At 38.9% G+C, this 18,851-nt stretch overlaps 1 protein-coding gene across 1 annotated transcript; it reads right to left on the bottom strand.

The window, feature by feature from the left end:
* Window positions 1-5,644: 5,644 nt before the first annotated feature.
* ALOX5AP (arachidonate 5-lipoxygenase activating protein) lies at window positions 5,645-18,055 on the bottom strand. The gene is made up of 5 exons (XM_063304450.1): window positions 17,950-18,055; window positions 12,597-12,696; window positions 8,713-8,783; window positions 7,900-7,981; window positions 5,645-6,372 (listed from the first exon to the last, which is right to left on the bottom strand). Exons 1-5 carry the CDS (start codon window positions 18,017-18,019, stop codon window positions 6,210-6,212), a joined length of 486 nt encoding a protein of 161 aa, XP_063160520.1. The 5' UTR covers window positions 18,020-18,055; the 3' UTR covers window positions 5,645-6,209.
* Between the last annotated feature and the right edge of the window lie 796 nt (window positions 18,056-18,851).

The following is an 18,851-nucleotide window of genomic DNA, read 5'->3' on the forward strand; positions in this document are numbered from 1 at the left end:
CCTTGGCAACTTTAAGTTATGTGGACTTCAACTCCCAGAATTCCCCAGCCAGCACTTCTGGAAGTTGAAGTGCACACATCTTAATTTTGCCAAGGTTGAGAAACACTGGACTACAGCATCTCTAACATCACTATCAATCTGTTTGAAGACCTCCAATGAAAGGGAACCAACCACTTTATGTTGCAACCTGTTCCACTGGCTGACAGCTCATATAGTCAGGAAATTCCTCCCCATTAGTTTGGTTTTGGCCCTATCTGCTGGGGCAACAGAGAATGATGATCACTCCCTCTTCTATATGACAACTTAAGAGTTGAAGATTGTTACCATAGCTCCCCTTGGTTACCCCATGCAGCCTAAACATAATTCAGTTCCTTTAACCATTCCTGATAGGGCTTGGTTTCCAGACCCCTCACAGTCTGTTAGTCCTCCTCTGGACTTGCTCCAATTTATCACTATCCTTTTAAAATTGTGGTGTCCAGAATTGAACCTAGTATAACAAATGGGGCTTGAGCAAGGTAGGGTTTTTGTTGTTCAGTCGTTAAGTCATGTCTGACTCTTTGTGACCCCATGGACCATAGCATACCAGGTCTTCTGGTCCTCCACTGTTTTACTCAAATTCATGTTCATTGCATCAGTGATCCTATCTAACGATCTCATCTTCTGCTTTCCCCTTCTCCTTTTGCCTTCAGTCTTTCCCAGCATCAGGGTCTTTTCCAGTGAGTCCTCTCTTCGCATTAGGTGGCCAAAGTATTTGAGCTTCAGCTTCAGTATCTGTCCTTCCAATGAACAGTCAGGGTTGATTTCCTATAGGATTGACTGATTTGACCTCCTTGCAGTCCAAGGGACTCTTAAGATTCTTCTCCAGCACAACAGTTTGAAAGCATCAATTCTTTGGCGCTCAGCCTTCCTTATGGTCCAACTCTCACAGCCATACATTACTACTGGGAAAAACATAGCTTTGATTATATGGACCTTTGTTGGCAAGGTGATGTCTCTGCTTTTTAATATGCTGTCTAGGTTTGCCATAACTTTCCTTCCAAGGAGCAAGCGTCTTTTAATTTCATGGCTGCAGTCACCGTCTGCGGTGATCTTGGAGCCCAAGAAAATAAAATCTGTCACTGCTTCCATTTCTTCCCCTTCTATTTGCCAGGAAGTGATGGGACCAGATGCTATGAAGGTAGGGTAGAGTAGAACAATTATTTTCCATGATCTGGATTTTATGCTGTTCTTTCATTCCAAAATAGCCATTGCCTTTTTAGGAGCTGCATCACACTGCTGGCTCATGTTTAACTTGTGGTCAATAAGGCACCCAAATCCTTTTCACATGAACCATGCCAAGTGAGGTCTCCTACATCCTATATCTGTGCCTTTCATTTTTACTTCTCAGATGCAGGACTTCACATTCTCTTTGTTAAATTCCGTCCTATTCATTTCAGCCCACTGAAACACAATGATAAAAAAGGAGGGATTCTGAAAGGATTTAGCAAATTGCTAACTGTTAATCTATTCTAGGAAAACTGGGAAAGCATTAGGATTATTGAAGATAAAATAGTCAAGTACTTAGAGGAACAGAAGCATGAGACTTTTGGGGGAATGAGGTTCACATTTGGCTCCTGAATAGCATATCAGGGATTGCACTTCAAAACAGGGAGGCCAAGACAAAGAAGAGGGTAAGGCAAAGGCAAAAGCCAAACTTGATTTAATTTAATTTACATCTAACTAAAATTAAGTTGAACTATTGGTTAACATAATACCTCCCTTTTCCAGATTGTGTCTGCTTGTTACGCAAGATAAATCTTGGGAGAAATTTATATGACTGTACAGTACAGTTGGGTTAATGTTTGGATTGCTGAAGATACTTAAAAGTTTCTTAAAGTAATAATACAACTACAGATGTATTAAAAGAAAGGAGTACAATTTACCTTGGATTAATCCAGATTGGAATGATTTTGAATAACAAGAAATTGCACAAGTCCTGAAATTTGTCTGAGATCTTGGCTACTTGTGGTGCTGCCTAATCTTCACACTAATAGAGACCTCCAGATTGCCACAGTGACCTTTAAAGGTCATCTGCCATGAGGCAGAATTAATTATGTTTTAGCCACTGATATATTGTGCTGATTTTTAAACTCCCAGCACAGGGGGATATCATAACTTGCTTTGCTCATCCCACTGTCTCATTAGTGTTACAATTAGATTTGTTTTATCTGCAGTTCCAAACTATTCTTTCTTGTCTTGCTCTTAGAGAAGAAATGAAACCTATCCTGTCTGCAGCTGTGACACTTAACTAGGGAAAACAGCAACTATCTTTCACTTAAATAAAAGGTCATGAAGAGTAACTGCTCAAGAGAAGATTGTGTTCATACCAAATGGCAGGAGTAATGTTTTATCCATACTCTGGCTTAGTAATTGTATTTTTGTAAGAATGTATGGTTGATTCCATCACAGTGTTAATTGAAGCTACAATTGTGGACACTGATTGTGCAAGGAATTTTTTTTCTGAGAAGGTTGTACCTTCCTTATTTCCTTTCCACATCCTTCTACTAATTGCTTTTTGTAAATTCCTCCACAAAGCTCCAAAACCATTGGATGCAATATCCTATTCATATACTTTGTTGGATCATTCAAGTAGATCTTATTTCATCACTGGAAGGAGAACATCTTCCATCACAGGCTGGGAATCCATTTTTTAATATGGTATTTTGAATATACAGTTGAAAATCTGAGGCTAAATTAGAAAAATCTTTTATACTAGAGCAGAGTTACAAGATTTGGGCTACATTTTCTATGTTATCTGTATCTCTTTGCTGCTATTTAATGGTCCTCCAGAGTTGTGCAGCTCTGATCTGGTATATGATAGGATCTGCAGTGGAATCTCTCTTTTTTTGATATGGATGTGTCAGGTTTTTTCCAAATGTGTATTGCTTCTTGTTGGGTATATGCTAATGTACCCAAGCAGTAGAGAAACAGTATGCAGAATGGCAATGGAATGCTAGCTAATTGTTCAGAGAGTGGAATGGAAAACTCCTAAGTAGAGTTGAATTGAATAAAACATAGTTGTTAGAAGTTAAGTTTGTTCCCAAGCCAGGCTACAATAGAAGGCAGGAAGACACATGTAGAGGATCAGGAAATGTTTACTGTACCAATCGAAGTGAAAATTTGTAGTTCAGGGTTGAGCTGTGGAGTCCTTGGTGCTCTCTGAGCCTTGCTGTTTTCTTGCAGACGTTTCATCGCCAGGCTAGGCAACATCTTCAGTTTGCACTGAAGATGTTGCCTAGCCTGGCGATGAAACGTCTGCAAGAAAACAACAAGGCTCAGAGAGCACCAAGGACTCCACAACGTTTACTGTAGTAAAGCCCAAATCAGCAAGCAGGCAGAGATGGGCAGTGGCCACACCGACCATTCCTCACCACCTTTCTTAGATTTATAATCCCAAAGTTTAAGCCAATCATCAACAATGTGGGTGTAAGGCATTGGCCTATCACATACTTTCTTCATCTGTTCATGCTTTCTTAGCATGGACACTTGTGTGTAGTCCCCTCCCCTCTTGTCTGTGATTAGCCACAATGCCCACAAAGGCAGTGCCTACAGTTACCTACAACATCTCAGCTGTTAATCTTCCCCATATACAACTCTTGTGATGTGCTTGTTTACTCATAATGACAGAGCTAGCCCTCCCTTGCAAAATGGCATCACTGTTGTTCATTACAACCTCCTAGCTTCTCACCAGTTCTTATGCTACTTTAGATACTATTGTAAACAAATAAAAAAATATATTCCAAAGAAGCATGGCTGCTCAGTTAGCTAGTTCCTGGGAAAAAGTATTCTACACTGCAAACCTTTGTTGCAGATCTTGCTTGCTTCGAATTAAAAAAAAACAAACCAAAATCATAGATTCTTGGGGAAAATGTAACTTATCCTGTACCTGGCACTTTGGGGATTCCTTCTGAAACGATCATTGTTTCATATACTGACCACATTTGTATTGACCAATACAAACACAGACATATTCAGAAGGAAATGCAAATGTGAGACAATTCGTATAGTGGAGCATATAATGTAATCACTTAATTTATCTCAAAGTAAAGAGTATTTAGAAAAAATGTTAATGTCAGTGGTTTTACAACCCTTTTGTTCTCCAGCTGCTGAGAACAAGTTCTCTTTCATCATTTGCAGAATTACAATATCTTGGAATCCCAGTTCCCTTCTCATGCAAACCTGTTTCCCTATAATATGATCCTATGGCTGTCTACTTAAAAATAATTATACTTGACTTCAGTGGAGCTTCCAAATTAATGTGTTTAGGCTTGCTTCCTTAATCTTTTCAGAAACAGATAAACTCTGGCTAGTTGCAATCAAAGATCCCCTCATTGTTATGGTTGACTTAAGGAATACCATCATATATCCACATTCCAATTTTGACTTCACAACTATGTGAAGTATGTTAGGTTGAGAAATAGCAAGTGCCACAAATTTGCTCAGAGTTTTTTTTTACACTGAGTGGGAATTGGACACCTGGTCTTTTGGGTCCTTGTCCTACATCTCAACACTGATATATCACTCAAAGATGTGTCACCTGAAAAAAGTTGGGCAACCCTGATACTGTAGATTGTTTAAGGCTACTATGTGTTTCTAAAAGGAAAAGATATATCTTATTTAAAGGGCATTCCTTTATATTGCATTATTACTACTACTACTACTACACACAGTCTGTCAGATTGTTCTGACTGAATTTGGTACTTTTGACTATCCAATCCTTCCCAAGAATCTAGGATAGTTAAAGATATTGTCATAATATACAGTATGTGCTGTTCTAAGTAGTGCAACCTTTTGTAATTGATAAGTTGAGATTCTGTCCATTCCTATTCCATATCAAAAGAGTTTTTCCAGATTTTTTGCAATGGCACCAAGCACACTATCTAATATTGGTATCATTATTACTTTCTTTTTCCATCTTCACTCAACCTCTATTTGAAGGTTTTTACTTGTCCCTCTTTTTTCTGGTACTCTCTCATTGACCCTTGTACCTCCAGCTACTGCAGTGTCAATTATCAGTCCTTACTGCTTTGAAACTATAGTCATGTCCAGCTTATTGTCGGCTAAATGTTTATCAGTTTGTATCTGTAAATCCTGCAGGATCTTAACCTCTTTGTTCTCAACCACTTTTTCAATATTGTGATTCCAGCAATTCTTTGTGGCTGGTAAGTTCTAATTCTTACTAAGATTCCAAAGAGTCCAGTTGGGCACTTTATTGTGCCACTCCAAATCCTCTGTCTGCATAATCTTCCTGCATCCACGTAACAGGTGTTCAACAGTCCAAGTTGTTATGTGAGCCTGGTTCATATGATTTCTATCTTGGGAGTTTTTGAGTTAGAACTCAACATTTTTGAACTGAGTTGATGGTTGTTACGGTTATTTTATTTATTGTTGGTGATTTAAATTGTTGTTAGTCACCCAGAGTCATATGCTGAGATGGGTGGCCATATAAGTCTAATAAATAAATAACCAATTTGTCCCAGGTTTTCTTTTGAACATGTTTGTTTTTCCTTTATATACCTATGCCTATTGTGTGTGTGTGTGTGTGTACAATATTACATTATTACACTATGTTTTAAGCAACATGTAGGATCAAGCACTAAAGGACTAATATCATCTTTGTGAACAACTTTATTTTAAATGCCAGCATGATACAAAACAATCCAGGTAAAGACATAATTTCTGTTCTATTATTATGTTAAACTCATGGGCTGAGGATAATAACTACCAAGTGATTGAATCTATATTCCGAAGAACAATCTGAATTTGACTGACAATCATAGATATATAAAATCGATGGACGCTTTGGTATAAAATCAGACACTTGTTTCTTTGTATCTTATATTAAAAGTAAAGTAAATAAAAACAAAACAAAACAAATAACACAAAACCTCCTTGCAGGTAAAACTACAGTGACTAAACCCATGGTAGGTTCTATAATTTGCAGGAAATTATTCTTCTCCAACTACAAATCTGCCAGTTGTGCACAATAAATCACTTTCTTGTAGGATGAAAAAAGCTGTGTTAAATCAAAACTACAAGACTCTAGGAGCATTAGATTTATGGCAATCTAAAAGGAGCTTTGTGCATCCATTTCAGTTTTTCTCCTGGATATTGATTGGCTAAGTACAAAAATCTCCTCTGTCCTCTCTCACCTTCAATTCTACAAAGATTTAAGGAATGAGCAACAGTGGAGATATAGTATTGGTTACAGTTTTTATATGCATTTGAAAGTCACTTCCAAAAACAACACCCAGGTAATAGTTGAGGACTCCAGCAACAGACATCAGGAACAGAAAAACGATGATGCGTTTTCCAAAGATGTAACCAGGAGTGCTTAAAGGAGAATGGAAGAGTGTAATCAGTTCACTAGGAAAGACCAAAATTTCTCAATCTGTTACCAAAGCCAAGATCTATTTGAATACAGCCATGCTGGCTAGGGAATTCTGGGAGTTGAAGTCCACCCATCTTAAAGTTCCCAAGGTTGAGAAACACTGGCTTAGATATTTTTGGAGTCAAATTCTGCACAAACCCATGTTTCTGCAGCAGAGTTGTGAAATTAGCAGATAAATTTGATGCAAGTGCATAATGTATGCATCTTAAAATACAGTACATAAGTTTAAACCTAATTTGCCTCTTTATATACAGTATGTCCACTTAAGATGGCATATTGATAATTTTTGGCAGCACGATTTTTCATTTATTTTTTTGAAATCTTCGCTAGAATAAATATGTGAAAACAGTTTTGTTAAAATGCCTGTTTTAGTAATCCAAATAACAGCACCCACCCCCACCCAATAGGAGGCTGAAAATTCCAACACCACCCCTTCTGCTGGTATTACTGCCTCTTGTACTCGTTAAAGATTTTTTAAAAAATCATTTAAAAGTTGCAAAAAGATTGCTTGCCTCTGCGTTACCTGACTATTCCACAACCCCAGTGCTTGCTGTTAGGAGCTGATGCAGCCTGTACATAACATTGTAGTAGCTATGAAACTTGTGTTGGGCACTGGGAAAGGCAAACAGGATGAAAGAGATGTTCCAGTCCAAAGGAGGGTTGATGAACATTTTTGTGGTCTTCTTTTTTGTGATTTAAATCTAACATCCTTTTAATCCAACAATATGCTCTTAATATGCACTCTGCAAAAGTGCACACTGAGGATGTCTAAATACTTAAGATACAACTGATCTGTGTTAAGTGAGTGAGTTTAGACTTGGTTTCAGAATATAAACATCCCTTCTGTTCCACCACTCTGCCTTTGCAAAAAACCCAATAACCACCATGTACATGGCGGTCACTAGAAATAAGTTACTGATCTCAGCATAGTTCCAATTTATTTTCAGCATACTGATGTCAGAAAGGATCTGGAATTGTCCAAATAGTGGGGAACTATGTTGGAGGGTTTGTGGAGGAGAAGGCTTGTCAACCGGACATGCTATAAGTTTTTAGTTTTTGTAACTCATGCATATATGAATGTTGTTTGCATATGGATTTAAAAGTACAAAGAACTGCAGAGAACAAAACAAAGTAGATCTAATTCCTTCCTTCTGTTCATTTCCTCCTCTGCCCGGCAACCCCCCAATCCTATTTAAAATTGCAGATTTGTTCACCTTTTATTTGTCAGACAGAATTAACTTGAGAGGGCGAATCTGAAACAATCCTTCCTGGCTTAGCTTTTTCCAGATGTTTTGCACCACAACCCTTGTAATTCCAGCTGATTATGGGAGTTGTAGGGTAAGACATCTGGAGAGAAGCAAGTTAGAGTTACAGAATATGGGATTAGTAATAGTAGCACTGGCAGGAGGGAGAAATAAACTCATAAATGCTCATCTGACAACTCTGGAAAAGAATAATTGTGGAGTTACCTCTGGGTCCTTTCTCCCAAATAGCCAACAAAGTACTTTTGTCTCACAAACAAGTACATCAGCCCAGCAAAGGCAGCAGGAGCTGAAACGAAGAAAGAAGGAACCAATTTTTAGACATGGACTAGCTTCACATGTTGTTATAAGCCACATTTGCTATGGCTTACATAGGCATCTGTTAGAAGCCACAATGATGTCATAATGCACATGATGTCACATGCCGCTCTGCGGTTACCCATGATGGTTTATTGCCTAGGTCACAGCTGGCTGGTTTCACATTCTGTGCTAAGCCATGAACCATGACTGATACAAGATTGCTAGGTTTATTGAAAACATTAAATCAAAATTAAGTAAAGCGTGCTATGGCTTGGTGCAATGTAGACATCCAGGGATTTGCATGACACATTCCGCCATAGAGAGGGTTAACCAGAATATACACCATGCCCCATTTTTGGTTCTGCACCATTCTTTAACCATGGTAAGTAGCTTGCCTTTATATATACATGTGTGTGTGTGTGTGTACATACTTACCACACACACACACATACACGCACACACATACATACACGCATCATATGAACCTGGAATAGCCATCATTTTAGTTAGAATCAACTGTCACTTGAATTATGCTTTCCAGGTTTTATCTGCCAAATATTTCCTTGCCATATAATAATTAAAGGCATAAAAAATCTGCCAAGAAAAAGGTTGTCAGCCTACATTCATGTCAACATCATGCTATAAAATGCCTGCCTGCCTGCCTGCCTGACTGGGAGACTTCCAGGCTGAAGAGCAGGATCTGAAGAATGGACTACCCACCTTGGCTGCACAGCAGGCCGGCACACCAAAGAACAGCAAGAAAGGTAGGATAGGCATCTCTGCAATTTTGGCTAGAGAAAAATTAGGAAGAGGAAGAGTGAGGGCACATGAGATTAAGGGAACGCATCCATAGCCGTGACATTTTAAAAAGTAGTTAACAAGTAGTGTATGAACTAAAACCAATTCTGTCTTACCTGTGTTTTTCAGCATTGGCAACTTTAAGATGTGTGGACTTCAATTCCCAGAATTCCCGAGCCACGGGGTTGAAGTCCACACATCTTAAAGTTGCCAACGTTGAGAAACACTTCCTAACTGTTAAGAATCTTATGTGAAATTGTTCAGCATAAATATTATTACCCAAAGTTTAATTTAAGATAGGTCTGCTCTGCTTTATATACCAGACTGTGTGATCATTGCTAAGGATGAGTAAGAAATTTATTTAGTTTGCGTTTATCTAATTTCTTGTTTTTAAAATTTATAGTTCTCTATATTTTGTAGTGGAACAGCCTGCAATTAAATGAATTTTAAAAACTGGAAAAGGTCTATTCAAATGTGCATATATTAAGGAAATAATGTATAAAATGTATTATACTAAGGAAAGTTATATAAACTATGCACATGAGGCAAAATTAGAAACAAAAGTGCATGTTTTGGAGAAATGTGCATCAATATATATATAACTTCCAATGTGAAATTTCAGCTAAAATATTTAAAAGTAAAAATATTCTCAAGTGTTACAATAGTATATGACCTTGTGAGAAGGTGAAACAGAAAAACCAAAGAGTTGTTGAGAGTCAGGTGGCATACAAATTTAAGAATAAACTAATAAATTAATTTATTAACAATAAATTCCACCCTCTGGAACAGTGTCCCCCCAGAGATAAGGACTGTGCTCTCTCTCCTAGGGTTTCAGAAAGCTTTGAAAACCTGGCTTTGGTCTCAGGCCTGGGGATGATGTTTACTATTTGTTCAATAGCCCCTGTTTTGCTTTTGTTGATGTTGCTGTCTATTACATTATTTTAGTCTGGGCTGTCTGCTTGATTTAATGTTTTAGCTGTTTTTATGTTTTCTCTAGTTTTGTATGCTGCCCAGAGTCCACTGGCGTTGGGCAGCCAATACATACATACATACATACATATATATACATATACATACATACATATATATACATATACATATATATATATATAAATAAATTTGATTGTTTGGTTAAGGTAAGCACACTAATAAACAAAGTAAGATTATACAATGTTAATATATATACCTAATCAGAGTCCTATGCCAGGCTATACTTCTTGAAGAGCCTTTTAAAAGTTACTAATAAATGTACTCATTGAAAAAAATACCCACCCTGTTAAGTAGTACCTTTCAGAAATCTGTCACCTCATTCTATTATGTAGAATGTGTACTATATCAGAGGTAGATTGAGTCTAGAGAGCCAGTTTGGTGTAGAAGTTAAGGTACCAGGTGGGAAACTGAATTTCCTTAGGCACAAAGCTGGTTGTGTGACCTTGGGCCAGTCACTTTCTCTCAGCCCTAGGAAGAAGGCAACAGCAAGCCACTTCCAAAAATCTTGCTGAGAAAACTGGGGGGACTTGTCCAAGCAGTTGCCAGGAGTCAACACTGAGTTGAAGGCACCAAAACCAAACAAAAAGATCTGTAAAGCCTAGGCCAGTGTTTCCTGAACTTGGCAACTTCCAGATGTGTAAACTTCAAGTTTTCAGCAACAGCCATACTGGCTGGGAAATTCTAAGAGCTGAAGTCTACATATCTGGAAGTTGCCAAGATCGTAAAACACCGCACAGGGTCATAATGAGTCCCCTTTTTGGGAGAGATGGGTGGTGATAGAAATTTGAACTATAAATAAATAAATAAATAAATAAATTTGGATTTTAGATTCCTGTCTGGTTTTGGATTAACGTTATGTCTGATTTTACCTATAATGACTTTTTGTGTGAATGGGGCTTGTTCAGTAAACCATTGTTTCATACACCCTGGCTGAGTGTGATATGCAAACCCAGTCTAAGTCAGAATTACAGTGATCAACATGGCCCTCTGGAATATGTCCCAGAAGCATAGGTTGGGAACCTGGTTAGAGGACCAGTAAGAGCCAATATGGTATAGTGAACTAAGACTGGGAAGACCCAGGTTCAAATTACCCTCAGCCAAGGAAGCTCACTTGGTGGCTTTGACTAGTCACTCTTTCTCTCAGCCCAACCTACCTCACTGGGTTGTTGTTGTGGGAAAAAATTGGAGTAGAGTGTATCTTCAGAACTGCTTCCTCAAGGAAACTCTGCCCTGTCCTGTGCATTTGTTTCTGTTGGGGATGGTTGTGTTCCCTCCCATTGAAAGTGAGAACTGTGAAGGTCAAAAGGCACTGCTTTTCTGTGGAGGCCCCACTCTGTAGAAGAGCCCCCTTTCCAAGTCTGGCTGTCACCAGCCCTCTGTTTTTTCATAAGTATGCCAAAATGTCTGCTCTTCAAGGTAGACCAGACTAGGAAATCAAAGTTGTGAATGCTAATACTACTTTTATTAATAAGGTTACAGTAACAGAATCTTGCAAGTCTGAATGCACCTCCCTCCTCCCTCCCATTATCTTTGTGAGAACTAGGGAAGGTCAACTCTGAGATGCTTTCTCAAATTACATTTCTCCCTCAGACTCAAATTTCTTTTATCTGAACATTATCTTGGTTGTGGCCCATCCTCCTGCGCATTACACAAAATGGAAGTCTTCCATATGGCCTTTAAAGTATGAAGTTTTCTTGCTCTAATTTAATTCTGTTGGCACCTATGGTTGTTATTTTATTGATTTGACAACTTATGTGGCTATTAGCGATGGATAGTTTTAATCGTGTACTTTTGGGAGGGGGGGCTTTGGGTCAGTCTTTACTCTTGGAGATCACATAAAATTTCCTTTTCTGCTTTGAAAAGTAGGATATAAATCTAGCAAATAAAGAAATTTTTTTTTCGGTGTGACAGACATTATATATCCAAAGGGTGTAACTGTGCCCAAAAAGTAGCTAGCAAGTTTGGGCAAACTTCGGGAGTTGTGAGAATACAAAAGAAGAGGGAGAAAATCAGGGAAAAAGTCTATCAACAACAAATGTACAAAGGATGGACAGTGAACTGAGCATTCTTTGCAGGCAGAGGATGATGGCAGACTGCAAAAATGGCAGGGTGGTGGTGGTGGTTGTGGTTTCCAGAGTTTTCTGGAAGAAGATGTGGTTGTCTGGAATCTGAACTGGAGTATTCCGCATTACAAGATTTTGTTCCAAGCTTTGCAGGGTGTCTGTATCATGATGCACACGGAGCCCAAGTGGAGTGTTGATGGCACCATTGTAGCCACCATCTTGAATTTTTTTAACTATACCCTGTAGACACCCTTGATTTTGCTTTGTATGATACACTTGATTGGGTCATTTCCTGGGTATGCACACAATAGTTGAATTAGAGACCACTGTGTGCTGGGGCTACCAGATCTGGGCTGTAAAAATCTGCATGACCACTAGTGGACAGCAAAGAGAAACAGAAACCATTAACCCTTTACTACCCACTAGAGGTTGTCTGGAGTTTTGCAGCCCAAGTTTGTGGGCGGAATGCCCTATTATCTCCATCAAGTCAACCAAGAAATAGCTTCATAACTGAAGGCCACCTTCTAGGGCTAGTGAGGTAGATAGGAATTGGGTTTAAAATCAGAATTCTGTGCAGCTTTACTCCAAGTAATTCCCAGGTATGTAACAGGTATGTTTAGCAGCCTTAGCAGATTTGAGTTCCAGAATGCCTCTTTAGATTTTGCCATTCTTGTACCCACAACTGCAACACTCATAATAAATAATAAATATGGAACTCTCTCTCTTCCCATGAATATGCAAAGGAATACTCACTTGGCAGTAAACACACGGTCAAAGGCAGATGGACCACACCTCTGAATTGTTTTGCCTGCATTGTTTTTGCTTTCCTGTTCGACTTTGCTTGCAAAAAAAGCTGTGAATTTTTAAAAAAATACACAGTGAATTTTCATTTGGGGTTTTACTTTTTGTTGCTGTAGAACACCAGAGTTACTAAGGTACATTAATATAATTATAATATCAAAAACAGCAATGTGGAACATTCATATTAAGCAAACAGTTAAAATTATTAGTTTTTCTATTAAAATAGCAACCTATTAAAAATAAAGGAAAATATTTCTATGACAATTTAATAGCTAGCTACCTAGCAAAATGTCAGTATTAAACAGAAATGTTTCATTCCAACCGATATTAAAAAAATTCAGAACAGTAGTGGTTAGATATAACAAATCAACAAAACCTATTAAAAGCATTCCCTCCCACCCCTCAAAGTCCTGCTGTGCCGCCTCATCGTGGTGGTGGTGGGGTGTTCATTGGAAGGATCCCATATTTATTTATTAGGTTTATAGGCTGCCTTTCATTCAAGAGCATAAAGTGATGAACAGAATGTTCCCTCCCATTTTTTTCCCACAACAGCCCTATGAGATAGGCTTAGTTGAGAGACTGCAACTGGCCCAAAGTCATCCAGTAATCTTCTATGGCAGAGGGTAAATTGGAACCTAGGTCTCCTCATGCCAAGTCTGGGTTCAGAGAGCACACTAAGCCAGAGATAGACAAACTTTTAAGACATTTAATATTTTTTAGAAGGGCTGAGGACCTCACTGGTAGATGATGTTGTAAAAAGGATAGAGGCCGTCTTGTGCTTGAAGTTTGCATTTTCCCTGTGTTTTGAGGGCTTCTTTTGTTTTCTAGAATGTACTGTAAAGTGTTATACATGTTGAGGGCTTATCCTACAATTTCCACACATTCCCTGCCTCAAAACGGCAGGAAGCTGTGCTGTTAATTTTCAACAGGCATTCTCAGAAACGGTTCCAGAAGTCACAAAATAGGATTTCAAGGACTGTAGGGTGTTCATCCTTATACTAGGCCATAATGTGGTTTATTCAGTGTTGGCTTATCATTATGCATTGGGTGAAGCAGATTAGTAAGCCAAATCCTGCTCTTTGGCTCTGTACGTCTCTATTCTCAATACAGGTAGTCCTTGTTTAGCGATTGCCTTGTTTAGCGACCATTCACAGTTACAATGGTGATGAAAAAGTAACTTTATGACCAATCCTCACATTTACAACCTTCAGGTCTGTAAAGCAAAGGAAAACTGAAGTAAATTCATAAGCACAGTCATGGTTTCACATAGTGACCGCTTTGTTTAACAACCAAGTTGCCAGACCCAATTGTAGTTGCAAAATGAGGACTACCTGTACGTTAATACAGATAGTACAATGTGGTTTTTATTATGGGCTGAGAAAGAACCAAAACAGGGCTGTGGAACTCAGGTGCATCATCTTCCCTCTGTTTTATTCTTATTGCCTTAAGAGTTCAGCTAAAATCTGTTACAGAAGTTAAAGGCATTGACTAGAAAGAATCCTTGCATTTCTTGGGAACTTATCAAAAGATGTCCACTATTACTGTACGGCATTCACTTGCAGAGTACAACCACGATTAAAACATACTGGGAAGTTTCTAGGCCAACATTTCCCACAGATAGGAAGTTTGAAAACCACTACTGTCAAGCTGCTAGCTCACAGTTAGATTTCCATCTACATGAAAAGGCCGATCCTGAACAGAAGAAGGAAGAAAGGTACTAGTTTGCTTTTCTGAGAAAAAGCAATGACTGCTAAGGAATTTTCATCACTTCCCCTTAACTGCTGCATGACAGGGCCCCAGTAGCCACTTTCTTCAACATGTCCTCATCAAGTTGTCTTTGTCTCATCCTCAGCACATTACTCATTACTCCTAGCGACCACATTTTCTCCATGACAGTCTATCCCTAACCTCTTCTTTCAGGTCCCCCAACGGTGCACTCATCACCACCACCGTAACTGAGTCCACCCACCTTGCTGCTGGTCGTCCTCTTCTTCTCTTTCATTCCACCTTTCCCAGCATTAGACCCTTCTCCAGAGAGCTGGGTCTTCAAGGCCTCCAATGAAGATGAGTTCTAAAACTGTCACTCTGACCGGCAACATGCAGCTGCAATGTCCCTGGCTGCTTTTGCAGTGCACCACAATTACTTATGTTGTGGCGTATGTGTGTGTGTTCAACACTATTCTGGCTTTGACAGTAACAATGACAAGATGCCATTTGTGATTACTGTTATTATTATGTTTTGGCCAAGCCCAATTACATGTCTACATGGGCATCTCCCAGTTTCTTCCAAGCGCTGCTGGTAATGAAGTCAAAACTGGATTCCTGGGTCATTCATTTCGAGCATGTACATTGCTTTGCAGCACTAGTCAAATACAGAGCTCATTTTCTCCCTTTTGTTTCACCCCACATTCTAGTCTGTACGTGTGACCTGTAATCCAGGCTCTTTTTGAACACAGGTGTAGCGCTTTTTCAGAAAAGCGCTAAACCCATGTTCAGAAACACCCCCAATTGCCTGCTGTGGAGAAAGAGTTGCCCTGAGCATGAATGTTGGAAAAGCTCCCTTCCACTTCACCCCATACTCCTCCTTAAACAGGTGGCTTAGCACACCCAAACCAGCACCACCACATTTTAAAGTGTGTGGTTGGTGACTGTACACTTGGTGGGTATTAAAATGGAGCCAGAGGAATCTCCAGCTGCTTTCTTTAACTTGGCCTGATAAAAACAGTAAGGAAATCACCATTTGCTGGCCTTATTTCTGTGACACAATAGGGATGACCATGGGGACAGCATAGTTGATCCTGGGCATACTTTCCTGCCAGCTAAAGGCCTAGTGGAAAGCACTTAAATGCAATCATCTGAAAGACCCACATGGCTATCTTTTTTTTAAATTTTTCTTTTTTCCTAAGCGACCAAGGTCCATTTACATAGTTGCATCACAACTTCCTGGAAAGAAACCTCAACTTTGTTTTCCAGTGTTGCACTTCCTTTGCATATGCTTTGCACTCATATTTACACATCCAGTTCAGCTGCAGATTCACACAATCAGAGCAGCCATGGACTTTTGTCTCACTCTCCCTGTATACTGACATGCCTCTAAGGCAGCGTTTCTCAAGGCACAGCTGGCTAGGGAATTCTGGGAGTTGAAGTCCACCTATCTTAAAGTTGCCAAGGTTGAGAAACACTGCTCTAAGGTAATGGAAAATTCAGCTGCTACTGCCTGCAGATTGCACTTCTGAGCTCATCTGGACCTTATTTGCACATATGAATGAAGCTTGGATTCCAGTTTTTAAAAATTAAAGGCAGTTTGGGGAATATTTCAGGGAAGAACCACTATGGTGATGGAATTTAACCCTTTCCATACACAGCCTTTCAGTGCTAGAAATGCTTTCCCACATTTCATCCATTGAGTTTAAAATATGGATTGTTTCTGAACTCTGCAGGACGGAGCTATGTGAGAAAGAGAGAGGGGAATGAGAGAAAACAGAAAAAACAGCGGACGAAGACTGGTATCTCTCTCCTCCTATTTCACTTCTAAAATTCTCTTTTTCTTTTCTTTTCTTGTTAAATGATTTGGGAACTTCAAAATATTTTACTGGCCTGGAAGAGGGTGAAAATATGGCTCTTCAAAAACTCCTTAAGAAAAATGTCAGATAAAGGAAATGACCCCTGTCTAGCACTGGAAAACATTATCCTAGCAAGATCCCTCTTGGTTGGCCTTTCCCATGGCTGAGCTGAGATGTTCTCCACCGATTCCTGAATCAGATTCTACACAACCAAGGCTGTCCTTGGGTGGAGTTGGAATAGGGGGGAAAGCACTACCCCAAACCTAGTACAACTAAGTACTCACTTGTGGGCTGGGGACTTAATGAAAGCAGTGTCATGGGACTTAACAGAAAAGAAATGTTGCCAGGACATACAGTATTTGCGTTATTGTTAGGTGCCAATCATAATGTCGTTACATTTGCACTGATCTCATGCTGCTATTTCAAGGAGTGAACCTAAAGAGAGAGGATAGAAGCCTACTAGTAAAGTTACTCCCAATCCATTTCAAATAATATGGAATACAATGGAATAATATGGAATGTATGGATATATTCATGTACACATAAATACACATACATCGTTTCAATACATCTGTAATGGGGTTCTTTCACTCTTGTGTGTGTGCGTGTGAGTTCTGCTCTTCATCTGGAACTTTTCCACCATTTAAGTTGAATACAAAGCTTGCATGAACATCTGTGCATGGAAATTAAAGTCTTAAAAGCAGAGCATTCTAAGGCCATTACCCCACTAGCTGGCCAGTATAAAAGCCTATTATATCAGCAGATGGATGGTTGGATGATTCAGGAAGTTGCGGTAAGTGACTAGTGGGGAAATGGCCTAACCCTTCTCATCACTCCCATTATCTTCCCCAGTTTATCGTTGCATCCAGCCCAGCAGACAGCAAGAGAATGGAATGGAAGACCTACAACTGAATGGTAGAGTCCATGTTTTGCATGCAAAACTCCAGTTTTAATTCCTGGCATTTCCACTCTAAACATCTGTAGAACCTCTGCCAGTCACTGTAGAGTTTAACCAATACTCAGCTCTATGAATCAACAAGCCTGAACCAGTACAAGGCAGATGGTTGTTATAGTTATCACCATTATTAGAAAGAAATACATATCCTCCTTTCCTCTGAAAAAATGTTGCTCAGAAGGACATGGAAACTATAAGAAATGTACAAAAACAATAACTATTAGAGCTCACTTACAACGACACAAAGACAAAACACACAAAAAGTAGTTGTTAGTTTTAACAACATCAGAGGCATGTGCTTATTGAAAGAAAATGGTGGAACATCAATAAAAAGGAAGGGAATTTAACCTCTTGAAGTAGCGAGGGGCAGGGTTGCTGCCATCAAGAAACTCCTCTTATGCCACATCTTATATTTGAGAGCTAAGGAATTAAGGAATCAAATACAGTGCTGAATAGCGAATTTCTACTCCAGTTTGTAATTTGCCACATCCAACTTTTTCTCCTTCAATTTTGTTAAGCTAATTTTACTTGAAGGTCCATACTATTAATCCATTCTGAATACTTAAAAGCATAATATTAAAATTGCTGTGTTTGACCCCCCAAAGTTGAAGAAAAAGAAGAGGAAATAGATTGAAATTCTCCAATGATACCAACAGGCATGAAGACACTCAAAAACAAGTGCATGAAAATGCATCTTACTCAATCCACTCACCCCAGAGCAAAATACATCCTTCTTTCTTGGGTTTGTATACAGTTTCTTGGGTTCGTATACAAAGTTCAGCCTTACCATTCTGGATGACACTTAGGAGGGTGACAATCACCAGAAGAACAATGTATCCCACCATGTCTTGATCCATGCTGACAGCTCAACTTGTCAGGATATTCTGTTTAGTTCTCTTTAGCAACTCAGCTACACAAACCACACAGAGAGGAAGTTATTGTCTTCCTTCTCTTGCATAATGGAACTTTTTGGATGGCTTCACAGCCTGCAATTTGATACTGTGTAGATATATTCAGTTCAGCTGTTTTCATTTATGAATACAATAAATTGATCAGCTGCAAGCTACACAGCACTCACTCTATCTGGCTCTCTTCATCTGATAAGCCACTGTAACCATACTTAAGAATATACTAATCAAAGTATATCCTTTAGTGTACAATTGAAATAAATTTGAATGAATCTTGCTATGTTCAAAATCTGTCATCCTTTTAGCTTTGCCTTTTAATTTGTTCATTTCAGTTTATCTCATTTCTTTACTACATGGTGTATACTAACTTTAATGCACAGCTCTCCAAACTATGTGCAATTGTCTGTAATGTTGCTTATGTACATTGGTTTAATATTTTTGTCAAATAGGAATAATTTTTGTACATTGTCTTCCTGAATATAATATATGCATTTTGTGTAGGTTTTTACTAATACAGTATGCATTATTACCATTTGAATGATAAAGTGCTTAGAAAGATTCAGAGGTTCAAAAAGGATAACAATTTAGATTTGTGTGTTGGTTCAAAAATGCAAAAAATCCAATTTCTCATTTCGGTGGAGCTTCAGGAATATAGGGCTGCAGCCTAACGTGGTTCCCAAGGCTTCTTCAGATATAATGGCCATCATACGTGCTGTTTTTAGTTAGTCTAGTAGGGAGTTAGCTTTTAATGTCACCTATGAAAACAATGTTCAGTTACAAC

Source organism: Candoia aspera, chromosome 5, assembly GCF_035149785.1.
Source record: "Candoia aspera isolate rCanAsp1 chromosome 5, rCanAsp1.hap2, whole genome shotgun sequence".
Lineage (NCBI taxonomy): Eukaryota > Metazoa > Chordata > Lepidosauria > Squamata > Boidae > Candoia > Candoia aspera.

Excerpts from the sequence above, each read along its gene's own strand:
- ALOX5AP (XM_063304450.1), bottom strand. The coding sequence starts at position 18,019 with ATGGATCAAGACATGGTGGGATACATTGTTCTTCTGGTGATTGTCACC. Across the intron at positions 8,784-12,596 it reads GACCGTGTGTTTACTGCCAA|CCAAAATTGCAGAGATGCCT; the intron begins GTGAGTATTCCT and ends ATTTTTCTCTAG. Across the intron at positions 7,982-8,712 it reads CGGCCTGCTGTGCAGCCAAG|CTCCTGCTGCCTTTGCTGGG; the intron begins GTGGGTAGTCCA and ends TCTTCGTTTCAG.